General features: G+C 39.2%; 2 protein-coding genes across 2 annotated transcripts; one reads left to right on the top strand and one right to left on the bottom strand.

The window, feature by feature from the left end:
- Window positions 1–631: 631 nt before the first annotated feature.
- On the bottom strand, window positions 632–3,423 carry LOC137717843 (multiple organellar RNA editing factor 1, mitochondrial-like). Its single transcript, XM_068457331.1, has 5 exons — window positions 2,962–3,423; window positions 2,180–2,277; window positions 2,029–2,094; window positions 1,062–1,870; window positions 632–930 (listed from the first exon to the last, which is right to left on the bottom strand). Exons 1-5 carry the CDS (start codon window positions 3,354–3,356, stop codon window positions 916–918), a joined length of 1,383 nt encoding a protein of 460 aa, XP_068313432.1. The 5' UTR covers window positions 3,357–3,423; the 3' UTR covers window positions 632–915.
- A 1,740-nt stretch (window positions 3,424–5,163) lies between these two features.
- LOC137718121 (MLO-like protein 4) lies at window positions 5,164–17,293 on the top strand. Its single transcript, XM_068457626.1, has 15 exons — window positions 5,164–5,289; window positions 12,270–12,327; window positions 12,477–12,688; window positions 12,766–12,882; window positions 13,117–13,177; window positions 14,094–14,185; window positions 14,491–14,565; window positions 14,961–15,046; window positions 15,460–15,509; window positions 15,610–15,650; window positions 15,740–15,907; window positions 15,988–16,023; window positions 16,120–16,187; window positions 16,355–16,415; window positions 16,621–17,293. The coding sequence occupies exons 1-15, from the start codon at window positions 5,164–5,166 to the stop codon at window positions 17,026–17,028; spliced, it is 1,659 nt and encodes a 552-aa protein (XP_068313727.1). The 3' UTR covers window positions 17,029–17,293.
- Window positions 17,294–17,309: the final 16 nt, after the last annotated feature.

Below are 17,309 nucleotides of genomic sequence, written 5' to 3'. Positions count from 1 at the left end.
GGAGGATTCTCACAAAAATGATCCGACGAGAATCCTCCTGGTTCCATCTCCACCCGCACATGCAAGGCTTGTCGAGGGGCTCGTGGGCTTGCTATATGCAGTCGGTTCTTGGCTAAATTTGGCCCTGATTCTTTTTAGCAAATTCATTTTTGTTTTTTCATTTTTTTACAAACAACAGCGTTTTAGTGTGTTAAATGATTAGCTGTTAAGGAGGAAGATCGGTGGAGATAAAACCAACACCAAATTGCACATGCACGTTTGAATGAACAGAATAACGAAGGTGTACATGCAAGGCCAAGGAAGACTGGAATGATCATACAAAAAGTGATTTCCAATGCCAATATGGTTGGTAATGGCGAAGCGGATTATGGTGTCTTCATTGATACTACCGCAGAAGAGGAGTTTGATGGGAGTAGCTCTGCTGCTGCTGCTGCTGATGTAGTTTTGTGTGACATTGGCGAATACAAGTTTCTCCTGTTAGAATTCCTTTCAGTCCTATTTCTCTCCAAAAGCTTCGTCAGGAAAGCACGAAACTTGTATGAGTCCGGGGCCTTTCCCCTAGAACCACCACCAAGATTTCTACCGGCCTTCCGTGGCCGGGTTTCTGTTTGCTTTATGCACTTGTAATTGGTTTGAAACAAAACATACTTCAAAATTTGTGATATAACAAATGTTGTCTTTGTCGTTATCAATTATCATTTTCAAGAAACGAGTACAACAAGATAAGCACTACTTGATAATGCAAGGGAGCTTCCCGACTCATTTCACTACGAAAGAGGATATTTACCATCGAAAGACTTCAGAAGGACAGATAATCTCCCTTATCATCAGATCAAACATGAGTAAACATGACTATAACTCGTCTTCCTACATCCCTTCGTGCATCGTCTTGTCTTGAGTGGCACTGGCATGTCGCTAATAATTTTTCCCCTGCAAAAACCAACCACCATGAGCTACCTAAATTTCTAGAAAATTCCATGATTTTCTCATCTCATCCGCAAAATTGTAAGCATACTCCGCAAGTTAAAATTCATCTAGTTACTAAACATTGGATATCTTACTTGGTCAATCCCTGTATGTTCCATGGGTGCAGAGTTGCTTTGTTGGAATCTCTCATCTCCTCCATGTGCAGGGTATCCCTGCCCATTACCAGATGCCGTTCCTTGGCCATAAGGTCCAGAACTCGGTCCTTGGCCATAAGATCCAGAGCTCGGTCCTTGCCCATAAGCTGCAGAGCTTGGTCCTTGCCCATAAGCTGCAGAGCTCGGTCCTTGCCCATAAGCTGCAGAGCTCGGTCCTTGCCCATAAGCTCCAGAGCTTGGTCGTTGCTCATAAGTTCCAGAGCTCGGTCCTTGCGCATAAGCTCCAGGTGTTCCCTGGCCTTGAAATCCACTCAAACCTTGCCCATCAGTATCAGAATGCGGGGGACCATAATTCCTGTTATCTCCCCTAAATCCCTGCTGACCAGGAGGGGCATAATTCCTCTGATGTCCTTGTGGGAAGTTCCTTTGTTCTTGGGGGCGATAACTTTGCTGCCCTCCTTGGTTGTAATTGCCCTGATATGAAGGTACTGGTTCTCCACCTGGCTGATATGCATCCCTCCCTCCAGCGGTATTCACTGGAATAGAACCTGTGTTCTCTCCTTGTCTTGGTGAGCTATAATTTTGTGATGCTGCATAGTTCCCTCCACCTCGCATAGGACCCTGTTGATTATAGGAGGGATTGCCTTGCGGATTATACGATGGTCGTTGCTGATCATATCTTTGTTGGTCACGGTTCCTGTTATTATCACGGAATCTTCCACCCTGCTGCCTTCCATACTGAACTGGGGGTGGTCTTGGTATGATTGTACCATTAATGTATTTGTCTCCTGATATTTACAGAAAACAATTTAAATTGAATTAAAATGGTAGATATGGATGGACTGGCTCATTTGTTTTACAAGTCTGCAATCCAAAACAACTTAAGTTGAATCAGCAGATAAATTGCTGCCCACTATTCTCAAAGAAAACGATCATTGCATCCTACCTCCATATTCCTTGTTCTGTGGATCAATGTAAGAATCCGGCAACACAAAAACTACTCCAGGTAAACCTGTTAAAAATTGAATGGAAAAGTTATCATCGGGGTTCAAGACTATCATTTTCAAAGGTAACACAGAATGCGATCCAAAACTTACCTTCGAACTTCTGTGACTCTTCCTCAGCCATCACAACCTGAAAGCCTGTATATGTAGTAGTGCTACAAGCATATATCTTCTTTTTTGCCTCTTCCACACTGATTCACAAAAATACTTATGAGAAGAAACATCCAATGCATACAAGACTGCTGCAAGCATAAAGCTACCCGACAAACATGTCATAGAAATTAGTAGCATTGACATAATCGCATCCAGCAAATGGTTGATGAGCAACATATATAGACAATAATATATGTATAGTAGACAAGTTAGAATTACATTCAATAGTCGATGAATATATAAAAGAATCGATATCATATCATCAACCGAATTCGATAGTGGAATTATGAGGTAACACATTTCACAGGCAAGACACTGTAACATCTTATTAGTTCCTTTAAGGGGAAATTAGAGGCGATTACACCAACAAACCTTTCGGTTTTTGTATTATCCCGAAATTATTACCAGAGCGGGACTAATAGGTGCTTTATCTTTCTCAGACCCGCCAAAGGCGAATACTTTTTACAGGGACTCGTTATGGTCCACCTCGAACACAGAAGTAAACAATCAAGCTACTGTTGGACTTGAATCGGGCGCCTACTCCTGAGTGGAGGGAAGTGCTAATAAATACTACAGAATATATTGCAAGGTTCAAAATTACCATTTTCGTTCACAGTAGTGATTTTCCCTCTGATTTTCTCAGTAACCAAACATATCGTCAAATCAAAGCATACCATCATAAGCATATACATAAAAATGGACAGAGAGGAAAGATGCGTGACCTGATGTTCAAGCCTTTAGCACAAGTCTCCTCATAATTCCTGATCATCTCCTCAGCCGGAGGCTTGTTGTCCCTCGGGTAATCCATGACGATCAGCCAGTGGTTGTAGTCACACCCTTCGAACAGTATCGTATCCGGGCCAATCTCGTCATTTTGGTTGTTGCCGTACGAATTCGGTCGCGCGGAAGAGAACGGCGACGACCTGAACGTCCGAGACTGGAGGAGGAGCCTACAGGACTGTGGCGGCAGCGCAGGGAACTTTTCGGACGTGGAGGCGGGAAGCAGAGGAGAGGAAAAGGAGTGTGGAGCTGAGAGTGCGGAGGTTGCAGAGAGGGAGCGATGGAGGGTGGAGAGACCGCTTATGGTTCGGCGGAGGCGGAGAGAGCTCAGCGCCATGGCTAGGGTTTTGAAGAGTTCTGGAGTTTTCGGGGTTTTAGAGAAGAGAGGGCTCACTACAATTAGTGAAGGGGATACCCAAAGGGTTTTATGATCGAAGTTATTCTAATCATTTTGACCATTCGGTAAAATTTATTAATATTCTAGGTAAACTGTTATGTAAATGGCTATGTGGTCGTTTTTTTACGGATAATTTTATCAAATCAACTCTTTCCCTTAACGAAAGTATTAACATATTTTTTACAAAATGATCAAGAAAACTTGTCAAAGACAAATTCAAAAATCAGTTTTATTAATTTTTATTTTCAATAATTAAAATAAAAAATTATAACAATCTTAAAAATAATTTTGACTAAAAAGTCAATTTATCATTTGGTCTCCAATTCGAAATTTGATTGCTCAAGTAAAATACATAAGTATAGAAAAAAAAATGTAAAGTAACTTTTGTAATTGAGCCAAATAAAAAAATTTGAATATAAACAAGTAAATTATAAAAATAAAAATTTAAAATTTTATGAGTATGGGTTAAAAGGAATACCTATTTTCAAGAGCTAAACAAGTAGTAGAAAATATGAAAAATGGGGGGTAAACTGTTACTGCATTTTAAAAAAAGACAATTTTCTATTTTGCTTTTGAATCGATGAATTTACGATATAATTGAATATAGTTAAATTGCTTAATATTAATCAAATCAGCTTCAAATGATAGTAAATTTTTAAGCCAAACACGTAAAAAATAAAAATTTAATGACGTGAAACATATGTAGCCATAAGTCTTTACACGAACCAACCTGCTCTAATACCCTTAAAAAAATTAGAGTTCCATCATAAAACTAATTGGTTTTAATCTACATAATGAAAGAGCTATGATTGAAAAGAAGTAGACTTTTTAGCCAAAATGGTCATTGAGATTGACATAACTCATCACTTTGGTCCTAAAGATTGAAAATTCATAGAAGTTGTATTTGAGTTTGTCTACAATTAATCATTTTGATCATTTTGTGCAAAATTTCCATTAAATTATTAATATTTTTGTCCAGTCAACCCCTCTACTTAATTTCATTTAACGAAAATTTTTCATAAAATACTTAAATAATTGATGATGAATAAACTCAGAACCATTTGATTTTCAATATCAAGTATCAAAGTAAGAGTAATGTCAAAATGAGGAATCATTTTAAAGCTAAAAAGGCAACAAAGTGTGATATTATTACCAGTTTCTGCAGTAAAAAGGACCGTTGGATCTTTAAAACTTTTCCCTAATCGTGGAATGGAGGGGAGGGATATGATGATTCTTAATCTCCACGTGAGTAGGTTGGTAAAAAGACATGCAGCTCCAGCACATCCACAGGGAGAGGGAGAGGGAGAGGGAGAGGGAAATAGCAGCAGCAATTCCAAAGCAAATGGAAGGTGGGTTTGTTTAGAAAATCACAACCCGGACAAAGAAAAAGGATAAAAATAATGCAACAAACTTCAGGTCCTATATGTAAAATATTGAAGAAGAAGATCCGCCTACTACTTTCACAATCAATTATTCAAACCCCCCCTCTCTCTCTGTCTCTCTCTCTCTTCAACAACATTAATATATTGCACAACAACGTGGTCTTACTATTTCCCCATTTCCTGGATCTTTCCTTCTTTCCGCTTTTTTCAACTTGGGCTGTTGGGCAGCTTCCATTTTCTCCAGAAAGCTGCCATCTTTCCTTATAAACTAAGAAAGTCGAAACCTTTGAGAGTAACAGTTGATGGTTTTCTGTTGACTGTTGATTGTTGGTCGAGGAGGAAGGAGGAAGGAGGAGGAGGAGGAGATGGAGGAGGTGATACAGCAACAGAGGTCGTTGGCCGAGACGCCTACGTATTCAGTTGCTTCGGTTATTGTTGTTATGGTCTTTGTCTGCCTTCTGGTAGAAAGGTCAATCTACAGATGTGGAAAGGTAAACAAAATGTCTTGGCTTGTTCAGCTTAGTTGGGAAATGTTTTGTGAGAAAGCTAATTTATTTCTAGTGCTGTAAATTTCTTTTGGTTAATATTTTTTATTAGAGAGATATTTGAATTAATTTAATTTAAATTGGAGCGGATATTTGAACTTTTGGTGTTCTAGCCAACTTGACGAAGTCTTTTGATTCACAGTTGTAGTGCTGTATCTAATTTATTATAGCTTCAAGAAAAGAAAATGGGTTTTATTTTAGGGTATTTTTGTTCACGATCATATGTATGGCGGTTTTAAGAGTTTAAATTTCGAGATTTTTTAGTAGATAAACACAAATTTCAAAATTGATAAATATAATGGTGAGCATTACCAACACGTCACCACTTGAGAGTGGTGAGCAAAATTGCGTCCTTTATTTATTTTAATGTATTGGGGACCCATATAGCTATCTGGCATACATTTTTGTTAGTTTGGAGATATACATATGAGAAGAGTTTTGTAATGAATTGATTATGAAATGCTCTGAAAAATATGCTGATTTGTAGATTCTTCAATGTCTGAGACCCAGCTAGCTACTTTGCTCAATTAATTTTGTTTTGGACACTAGATTTTTCATCAAGTGAAACCTATTAACAACTGAGATGGACTCCATAGACATCAAGAAATATAACGGAAAGAAGCTTGAAGAAGAAGCCACAGAAAACTCTTTATATCTTTCTCTCAATATTTCTGAATTTACAATCACTCAAATATTAAAGAGGGAAAAGCTATTTATACTATCTTATCTAGTAAACCATACATGCACATGTTACTCACGTGCAGTAAGTATCACTTAACCTATATACTCATCCAATACCCCCCCTCAATCTTTGCTGGGGTACCCAAGCTTAAGATTGAAACAATGACGCAGAAAATCTGGTCCATGTAAGCCCTTTGTCAATACATCAGCAATCTGATCCTTAGTACACAAATACTCCACAGATAAATCCCCCTTTTGAACCCGTTCACGGACGAAATGAAAATCTGTCTCCAAGTGTTTAATCCGAGAGTGTTGAACCGGATTTAAACTCAATGCTATAGCTGATTGATTATCACAATAGAGCACTGGGGAAGAAGGCACAAAGACATGTAAATCCTTGAGGATAAGTCGAATCCAAGCAATATCAGCAGTGGTATTAGCAAGGGCACGATATTCAGCCTCCGTGGAACTACGAGAAACTGAGGACTGTTTCTTAGATTGCCAGGAAATAGGATTCTGCCCAAGATACACCACATACCCAGTTATAGACCGTCGAGTATTCAAATCAGCGGCCCAATCGGAATCACTATAGGCAGTGACCGTAAGTGAACCCCCAGAAATATATGTTAAGCCACATTGAAGAGTACCTTGGAGAAATCTAATGATGCGTTTAACCATAGCAAGATGAATATCAGTAGGAGCATTCATATATTGACACACAGTATTCACAGCAAAGGCAATATCAGGACGGGTAAAGGTGAGATATTGTAAGCCACCAACCAAGCTGCGATATAAGGTAGGATCTGGTAATAAGATACCTTCAGTGGACAACACTTGATTATGAGGCTTGCAGGGTGTGGAGCAAGGTTTACAGTCATCCATTCCAGCCTTGTGAATCAAATCTTTAGTGTATTTGGCCTGATTAATAAACAGATCACCATTAGATTTATAGGTAATCTGAAGCCCGAGGAAATAAGACAATCGACCCATATCCTTCAAATCAAAGGCAGCATTAAGAGTTGTGATCACAGACTGAATCAGTTGAGAATTAGACCCTGTAATAATAATGTCATCGACGTACAGGAGCAAAATAACAACATCAGTCCCAACAGTGTGAACAAACAGGCTAGAATCAGACAGAGAGGCTTCAAAACCAATTGCTTGCAGATAAGTAGTAATTTTATCATTCCAAGCTCGGGGAGCTTGCTTTAAGCCATAAAGAGACTTAACCAATTTGCAAACATGCGTAGGAAAGTTAGGATGAACAAAACCTTGAGGTTGCTTCATATAGACTTCTTCCTGCAAGGCTCCATGAAGAAATGCATTCTTCACGTCGAGTTGTCGTAGTTCCCAGTGATGAGTGGCAGCTAATGCTAACACTAAACGCACTGTAGTATGACGAACAACGGGACTAAAGGTTTCTGTATAATCCAGCCCCTTTTCTTGGTTAAAACCCTGAGCCACCAGCCGAGCTTTATAACGGGATATAGATCCATCACTAGTTCTTTTAATTTTATACACCCATTTGCTTCCAATCACATTCTTCTCACAAGAGTTAGGAACAAGAGTCCACGTGCCTTGAGATTGAAGAGCATCAAACTCTTCTTGCATGGCCAACTGCCATTGAGGGATATGAGAGGCTTGTTTAAAGCTAGATGGTTCAGACACATCCACAATGTCAGCAATAAATGTGAACCCTCCTGAGAAATGAGCATTATTGTCAAGAGTCAAGGATGTCACTTCTGGAAATATAGCAGTCAAAGCAGAATAATCCTTTCTGGTAATAGCCCCTGTTCGCAATCTGGTTTGAATACCTTGGGATAGAGACACATTCTCAGTCAGTGCAGAAGTAGGTGAGGGAACATGAGAGACCTCCACAGAGGTTTGTTGAGGGTGAAGGACAGGCAACAGAGAAGAGGGACGGGACAGAGTAGCAGGAGAGACAGAGTCCTGTGCATTTTCCAAAGAACCTGAAGCAACAAATCTGATAGGTTGTGAAGCTGAACCAGTCTGAAAATCTGGAGAAGGAGCAGCAGGAAGAACCGGTGCTACTGGAATCGACAACTGAACAAGAATAGGTTTCATCTGACCAGGAGAACGAGAAGAAGCAAGCGTTCCAGCAACGGCAGTGACATCCTTCTGGTAAGGAAACACAGTCTCATCATGATAAACATGGCGAGAAATAAGAATTTTCCCAGTGTGCATATGGTAACACAAAACACCTTTATACCCTCGAGGATATCCCAAGAAAATACACTGAGTGGATCTGGATTGCAATTTTGTAGTATTATATGGTCTGAGGTATGGATAGACGGCAGAACCAAAAACCTTCAAATGAACCAGGTCAGGGTGCGTGCCAAACAATTTACCAAAAGGGGAATCCATATGAAGAGTCTTGCTAGGCATCCTATTAATCAGAAATGCAGCATGGACTACAGCAAATGACCAAAACTTATGTGGTAACTTAGCAACAGATAACAATGTGATGGCTGTCTCAAGCAGATGTCTATGCTTCCTTTCAGCAAGACCATTCTGCTGAGGTGTGTAAGGACAGGAAATCTGATGGACAATACCATGTGTGGCCAAAAATTCCTTAAATGCAGTGTTAACAAACTCTCCACCTCCATCAGATTGGAAAAGCTTAATCCTGGACTGAAATTGGTTCTCAACATAAGCACAAAATTTGACAAATGAATTGAACACATCTGATTTATTCATTATAGGAAAAATCCATACAAAACGAGTAGCTTCATCTATAAACGACACATAATAGCGAAACCCCTCAACCGAAACAACTGGAGAAGGCCCCCATACATCACTATGAATCTTATGAAATGGTATATCTACTGTATCAACCCTATCAGAAAATGGAAGTCTACTCATCTTTCCTTCAAGACAATGAGAGCAAACTGTACTAATGGGATCAGAAGAACAAATTACATTGGAATTCCTAAGCATAGTGGCTAATATAGCATTTGATGGATGACCACATCGCTGATGCCATACAGATGATTGCACTTTACATCCCAAATAGGCAGAAGAAACGGAACCTGGAGGAAACAGTGTTGGAAAAATATGCACAGGAACTCTGAACAATTCATTCGTGCTACTCTGGCCTTGATGGAGGATGGCCCCTGTTGCCTTGTCCTGTACAAAAAAGCGAATGTCATCGCATATGAACCAACTACTATTGTCTCGGCATAATTGCTTAACAGATAAAAGATTAACATTTAACATTGGCACATGTAAGACATTCTTAAGATGTAAAAGATGAGAGGAAGATGGTAGAGTGCCATGACCAATATGTTGAACATCCAAACCTTCACCATTACCAACAATTATCTTCTCAGTGCCTTCATATGGTGTCGAATGATCAAGAACTGTTAAATCTGGAGTCATGTGATGAGAAGCCCCAGTATCAAGAATCCAAGAAGCTCCATTGGAAGTAGATGCAGAAGCTTGAGCGTTCATAGCTGGAAAACCAGCAGAAGAGGATGGCACAGATGGAGAAATGAATGAGGAAGATTGAGGGACATTCAAAAACTGAGGAAAGGAATTAGGATGAACAAACTGGGACGCAGGAGAAACCATGCCCATATCAACACCACGAGGAGACACAGAAACCCCTTGATATGCAACATTGCCAGATAAGGAAGGAGATGGCTGAGCACCTTGATAAGCATAATTGCTCCGATGTCTACAATTCAAGGCAATATGACCCCGTTTACCACAGATTTGACATTCGAGCACATTCATACCATTATCATTCCTTAAACGACAAGTAACTGCAACATGACCCTTTCGCGAGCAAATCTGACACTCAGGAACAGGCTCAAACCTGTTGAATGTATTTCCTGACCACTGCTGCCAAGAATTGCCAGATCGCGTGCCATTAAATTTCTGCCGATAGCCTCCATTACCCCTTGGCCGATAATTGTGACCATTGAATGATCTGCCAGACATATTGTTGCCTGAGTAGTCATTGGACTGAAATTGATTACCAGGATGAAATTGATTACCAGGATAACCTGGACCAGAAGATGAATTGCCAGAATAACCAGAACCAACACCCGGAGAAAATGGTACATTAGAAGCACTACCGGATGAATTGGAAGAGACAGGGTACTGATTGGAAGACCCTGCAGTAGGATCATTAGAAGCTTGAGCATTAACATACAGGGCAGACATACTTTGTACCAAAGACTGCATTCTGGTTTCAAGTGTCTTCTCTGCACCAATTAATTGAGCCCGAAACTCTTTAAGTGTAATGTTGGAGTCTTGAGCCAAAATAACAGTCCGAATCATATCATAATCAGCAGGTAAACCAGTAAGTGCAGCAATGATTAGATCATTGTCTGATACTTTCTCTCCAGCAGCCTGTAATTGATCTTTAAGAGTCTTTAATCTCAACAGATATTTATCAATAGTATCACCCCCTTTCTGCATTGTATGTAACTCTGCTTTGAGATGATTTACACTAGCTTTAGACACAGACATATATCTATCCTGTAAAGCAGTCCATGCCTCATGAGAAGTCTTACAGCCTACTACATATTCGATAGCATCATCACTGAGGGTAGCAAGTAACAGACTTAACAACGCCATATCAATCTTAACCCATTCTTTATAAGCTGCATTGATCTCATTGGTAACTCCTAATTCAGAAGTAATCACAAACTTGGGAGGACACACAGAATCACCAGTAAAATGATCAAAGAAATCATAACCACGAAGAACTGATCCAAATTGGTAGCTCCATTTAATGAAATTATCATCATTCAATTTAATAGTGAGCATACCCAGCAAGCTTTCAATCCGCACTTGATTTGCCATAGTATGAAAACAGACAGAAGAAATCAAAGAATGTCGATGCGAGAAACCAAAAATTCCAGACCAACCCAGATACAAATTGAGTCGGTGAAAACCCCCAGATGAACAAGAATTACAGATCGGATATCCAATTAGCAAAACAAGCACTATACACGCTCAGAGAAACAAGAATCACAGATATACTTCAACAATGGCAATCGGCCTTGAATCACTTCAATTACTTCAAGAAACTAAAATTCGCAACAAATTTGGCATCGGCCTTTCATCAAATCAACATATAACTCTTCGATTAACAAGAAAATTATGGCATCGGCCTTCAATCAACTCAAAGCACTTCAATTCAAACGAAATTGCACAAGAAAGAACGCTAGGGTTTTTAACACACAGAACACATACCACCTTCTTACCAGGTCGAAGCAGCGGAAACACTAAACCAAGACCATTGCGCAAGCAAGAAAACAGCTCTTGATACCATATTAACAACTGAGATGGACTCCATAGACATCAAGAAATATAACGGAAAGAAGCTTGAAGAAGAAGCCACAGAAAACTCTTTATATCTTTCTCTCAATATTTCTGAATTTACAATCACTCAAATATTAAAGAGGGAAAAGCTATTTATACTATCTTATCTAGTAAACCATACATGCACATGTTACTCACGTGCAGTAAGTATCACTTAACCTATATACTCATCCAATAAAACCCACAGACCTACCTGTTTAGTTTAGTTCACAAGTTTCTATCAAACTCTTCAGGACGGTGGTACACTACTAATCAACGTTGATATCCCAACTTAACCACACGTATACTCCAATAGGCAATAGGTTGGGTTTTAACCGTTTTATACAAAAGTCTTGATGAAATTAGTCGTAGAGCCATTCAATATAATGACGATTTAACTTTTTCGATGTGGGACCTGCTTCGGCAGTTTCTATGCTTGGTTGCGGAGAAAAGGGCAGGAAAGGAGAGGAAATAAGTTTGAATGTTGTTGTGATGGAGGGTTGTTTTATTCTTAACAAGTTCTTTTTTTTGAACAACGATATTATCTACGCTAAAGGGGCGGGGGTGGGCTTAGCCTCATAATGGGCTAGCAATAATGTGGTTCAAATTCGCCTTTGGCATAAATCAAATCTAAGACCTCTCGCTTACAAGTGAAGAGGAATACCACTAGACCGTAGTACTAAGTGGCGAGCTTAACAAGTCCTTGAAGGCATTTATGAATTTTGGATTTAAGATCTTTGGCATAAATCGAATCTAAGACCTCTCGCTTACAAGTGAAGAGGAATACCACTAGACCGTAGTACTAAGTGGCGAGCTTAACAAGTCCTTGAAGGCATTTATGAATTTTGGATTTAAGATCTTTCAATTTTAGTTTTAGTTTTCAACAGTGATTTGTGTTATTTTGTGTGCAGTGGTTGAAGAAGACTAGGAGGAAAGCGCTGTTTGCTTCTTTAGAGAAGATTAAGGAAGGTGAGTTGAGCCTCGGGTTTAAGTTCAAACAGTACAACTTCTCTACTGAGGAGTGCTAGACTTCTAATATCCCTAATGTTTGTGACAATGCCGGTTAAATGTTTACATTTCTCTTCTTGTTCTAATTGGCATTTCGGTCTTCATGGCAGAACTGATGCTGCTTGGCCTAATATCGTTGTTGTTGTCACAATCGGCAAGGTGGATCTCTGGGATTTGTGTAAACTCTTCCCTTTTCACCAGTAAATTTTACATATGTTCCGAGGAAGATGACAGCACCAAGAAGCATGTCATGCTTGAAAGTTCTCCTAACAAGACTGAGATTCCAAGAGGATTAACTGATTTTTCTCATCAATGTGGTGAGGTAAACTGGTTTCCGAAGTTAAAATTTGGAAGATTTGTGGATGCATTTTCCTTACAATTTCTAACGGTTAATTGCAGGGCCGGGAACCGTTTGTTTCTTATGAGGGACTGGAGCAGCTGCACCGGTTCCTGTTCGTTCTTGGGATCATCCATGTGTTGTACAGTTGTTTGGCTGTGGCTTTGGCTATGAGCAAGGTGTAATCTTCATCCCTAATTCATTTCCTTGTGATGATCACTGCATTCTAAGAAAAGTCTTCCGTTAGCTCCAAGTACTCTAAGAAAAGACGTGGAGTACTTGGAGTTAACGGAAGACTTGGCGCAAAACTAAGCGCAATGGGGTTCTAGGATTCATACAGCCGACCCCACTTAGTGGGATAAGGCTTTGTTGTTTTTGGCCATTGCATTCTGAATTTGTGCACCTGTTTACAGATTTACAGTTGGAGGAAATGGGAAAATCAAGCAATCTCATTGGCTGATGCGAATTTTCAAGGTACATGAGAAAACGAAAAATAAGATAGTTAAGGTGCCTCCTGGAATTTGTTCAGCACTCACTTAGCAATGAATCTGTTAAAAGCCTTGTTATGCTGGTGAAAATTTTCTCAATTGCTAAACGCAATAGCCTAATTGAGGTCAATTTCAAGGCCATTCGACACATCAGAGAAATTGGTCAAGTGTTGGATAACCTGATGCTTGCGGACCTGTAACCTTATCAGATTAAGCAAAATCAAATATTGTGATGTCTCGTACTAGCTAACATTAATGATTACATTTGTCAATTAATTTAAACAAGAAAGGTTTGTTTTTAATAACCATCCCCCAGCCTGTGGCACTTCACTTCTGTCTGTAGAGGGTTATAGAACAGCAGGCCTGGGTTTCTTTTTGTCAAGTCTAAACCAAAAAATTGGCTATTGAGATATCTGAGCCAAGAGAAGTTATCTTGGACACAAGAAATGAACTTGTTACGATGAATTTTCTTGGTCGAAATCTAGAAGTTGGTACTTGAGAATATTTACCCAGGAGTTAGATATGGGAAAGAATATTAGTTCATTGTCAAGGGGTTCTGATAACAACCGAATAACACAAACTGGTGTGGAAATGTGCAATTGGCTGATATGAGTTAAAAAACGCGCACCTGCACGCACACGCACACACACACATACACACACACACACACACACACACACACACACACACACACACACACACACACTAGCATCAGCTTCAGTATTGGAGTCTAGAAGAGTAAATTCAGAGGTTTTATTTTGTGGATTTTTTTGCTTCCTTTCAACTGATAACTTCTAGTGCATTTCCATGCCTTCTTCATTACCCTATTTTTGCAAGTCTTTGAAGTACATATATATTATCTTGGCTATATGAGCCTACTAATCCATTGGTGTTTTCTTTAGCAAAGAAAAACAAGGTCATGAGGCGGCAGTCTACCTTTATTTTCCATCACACATCTCATCCATGGAGCAGGAATCGGCTTCTAATTTGGATGGTAACTTATCATCCTTGATACAAAAGAAGATATATTAAACCTTGATTCTCCCTTTTCACAAAAACTAATGGTAACAAATTTTTATAAGATTTGATAAAAACAAAGGGAGCTGAAACATACCCCTTTGAGTTCATTTGCCTAGTGTTTTCCGATCAAGACAACTTTTAAAACACATAGTAGTCAAAACGTCTTTACTGCAAGGACAATATGGATCAGGCCCTTATCTCCAATTATTTGCTAAAAATCTTCAATATCCTGAGTTTTCAAATGTCTTTAAAGTAATGATTTTCATCTTAATGCTGCAGCTCTGCTTTCTACGACAATTTAAGAGTTCTATGGAGAGATCAGATTACTTGGCTCTGCGTTCGGGCTTCATCAGTGTGAGTATAGTATTATTGATTCCCTTAGTTGAACACGTTGGTTTCCTACTGCTTATGTACAAGACATACTTTGGCACCTCATTTTTCTTTGTATTCATATTTGTAATTGGTTGTCTCTCTTCTCCTTTTATTTTATTTGTAAAACAAAAGGTTAGTAAACATTCTGTTTTCTATATTGCACTAGAAACCTCGAACTATCTGAATGAATATGCAGCATGCTGGATAAAGTTGCAGATCTTAGAGTGTATTAATCACTCTAGGTGTTTTGAGATTAGTAACCAGTGTATTTCTGTTGACTTTCTTGTTCACTGGAATAGCATCCCTTCTCATGGCTTTTTGATGTTGTTATTGTACTGATGCGCATGGCTTTTTGTTTATGCGTTCGTAATATGCAGAAGCACAAACTTCCACTTTCTTATAATTTTCATAAATACATGGTCCGGAGTATGGAAGATGAATTTCAGGGCATTCTGGGTATTAGGTAAGCACTTTTCTGGATTACATACGTAACTTTATACCAAACTATGTTATATTCTGATATTTGGGAGTTTTGTATCGTATGTATGTACTTGAGTTGTCATGGTTTGCGCTTCTTGGCTGTCAATCTGCTATTTTATATTCACATCTCCAGTTAATATAAGGCTGTATAGGACAGTACATATGTAATATCGATAGAAGATGAAATGACCTTTTCCAATGCCTGTAAATATCACTCGGAATGTTTTTACCCTCTGGTTGGTGTCATTGGACGTTAAGCTTTGAATAGATGAGTTATTGGAGAAAACAAAAACAGCTTCTTTAATCAAATAGTGAACACGGATTTATTTCATATTATGATCTTAATTATCTTACGGGATGAAAGTTGTTGTATCTGAATAATTTTTTTGCTTGCAGCTGCCCGCTTTGGGGATATTCCATAGTCTGCATTTTCGTAAATGTTCATGGTAAAGTCTTGTGTCTTCAGAACGCAAATAAATAGATTCGCGCACATGTGTGTGTGTGTTATTGGAGCCTTATTTCCTGACATATTTCCGATTTCTGCAGGTTTGAATATTTACTTTTGGCTTTCTTTCATCCCTGCCATTGTAAGTACACATGCTATCATTGTTCTAAAGTAAATCGTCTATAAAACAATCTTCCTTCTCATTTTTCTTTCGGACGGTTCATGTCAAAGCTTGTCATGCTGGTTGGAACGAAACTACAGCATGTCGTCTCTTCCTTAGCACTTGAAGTGGAACAAACAGGGCCAGCTAATGGGACTCAAGTAAAGCCACGTGATGATTTGTTTTGGTTTGGAAAACCTGTGATACTATTGCGGTTGATACAGTTCATCATATTTCAGGTTACGAATATTTGAAATCATATCTTACGCCTTAATTGTAGTTATTTTGATCCTCACGAGTTTTCTTGGTGTGACTGCAGAATGCCTTTGAGATGGCAACATTTCTCTGGTCCTTGGTAAGAGCATTAGTCTCGTGTAACGATATATAAATTGGTTGGATGAAATTTCAGAGATTATGGAAATTGTATTGAACTTTTCCTCTGTAAATGCAGTGGGGGCTTAAGGAGAGATCATGCTTCATGAAAAACCACTTAATGATTGCTATTCGGTTGACCTGCGGGTATGTTCTGTACTTTGACAACGCAATAATTTCCGGTCATGCTGATGCATATGAACGGGATCCTAACGTCAATCAGTCCTATAGGTTGACCATGGACATGTTAAGAGTACCGGTATTATGCATCTTACAATATTTTTCTTAATTTTTTGGTGATTGCAAATTTGCAGTGTTCTTGTTCAGTTCTGGTGTAGTTACGGCACAGTGCCTCTGAACGTAATTGTTACACAGGTTTGTTTAAACGCTTCACTGATTTACGTTAGAATTTTGCGCAATGCACAATACTGCACACTTTCCGGGATTGTTACCTTAGCCTAACAAACTAATGGTTTCTTATTTACGGGAACTTATGGATGTCACAGAAGCTAAGAAATTGTTCTGACTCGCACGAATGAGTTGTTTTTTATGGTTCATTCTCGCTATTTGGTGACTGCAGATGGGATCCCAGTGTAAGAAAGCTCTTGTTGCTGAGAGTGTTAGAGATTCGCTCCATAGTTGGTGCAAGCGAGTAAAAGAGAGGTCTAAACACTCACACGCAACAAGGTCAGTTTGTTCACTTGATACAACAGACGAGAGGGATGAGATAACCGTTGCATCTGGTACCTTGTCTCGGAACTCATCCTTGGATTCCCTACATCAAGTAACGGTAGCACCAATGGAACAGCAACCCGAGGCTGATCAACAAACTTCCGGACCATCTCAGCATGACTACTCATTTCGAGTGGAAGAGTATTTATCTGACGCGGTGAGAATCAGTGCATCACAGCCTCCGATAAACAGCGATGATGATGATGGAGTGGAAGAACAAATGGATACTCTATTGGAGTTGTTTCAGAAAACATGAAGGGCTTGATTAGCAAGTTGAGGCTTCGTAATTGGAATCAACAAGAATCCGACTCTGACTCGTCATAATCCTACCATTTCGATTATGGATTAGCAAGCGAGGGCGTTGTTTAGGTTTAGAAAATGGCTGAACACTTGGAAGTTTCTGTTAAGCCATGTTAAAATTCATTCCACTGTCAGTTAAATATGGCTTTTAAGACATACCTTCTACCTTCACAAGCACTTTCATTACAAGTTCTTCCCTCTTGAACCTTACTTTTACTAACAAACGTTGTCAGATGT

Source organism: Pyrus communis, chromosome 15 (assembly GCF_963583255.1).
Source record: "Pyrus communis chromosome 15, drPyrComm1.1, whole genome shotgun sequence".
Classification (NCBI taxonomy): domain Eukaryota; kingdom Viridiplantae; phylum Streptophyta; class Magnoliopsida; order Rosales; family Rosaceae; genus Pyrus; species Pyrus communis.
Note: the sequence above shows the minus strand (reverse complement) of the source record. Positions and strands in the feature narration are given on the sequence as shown.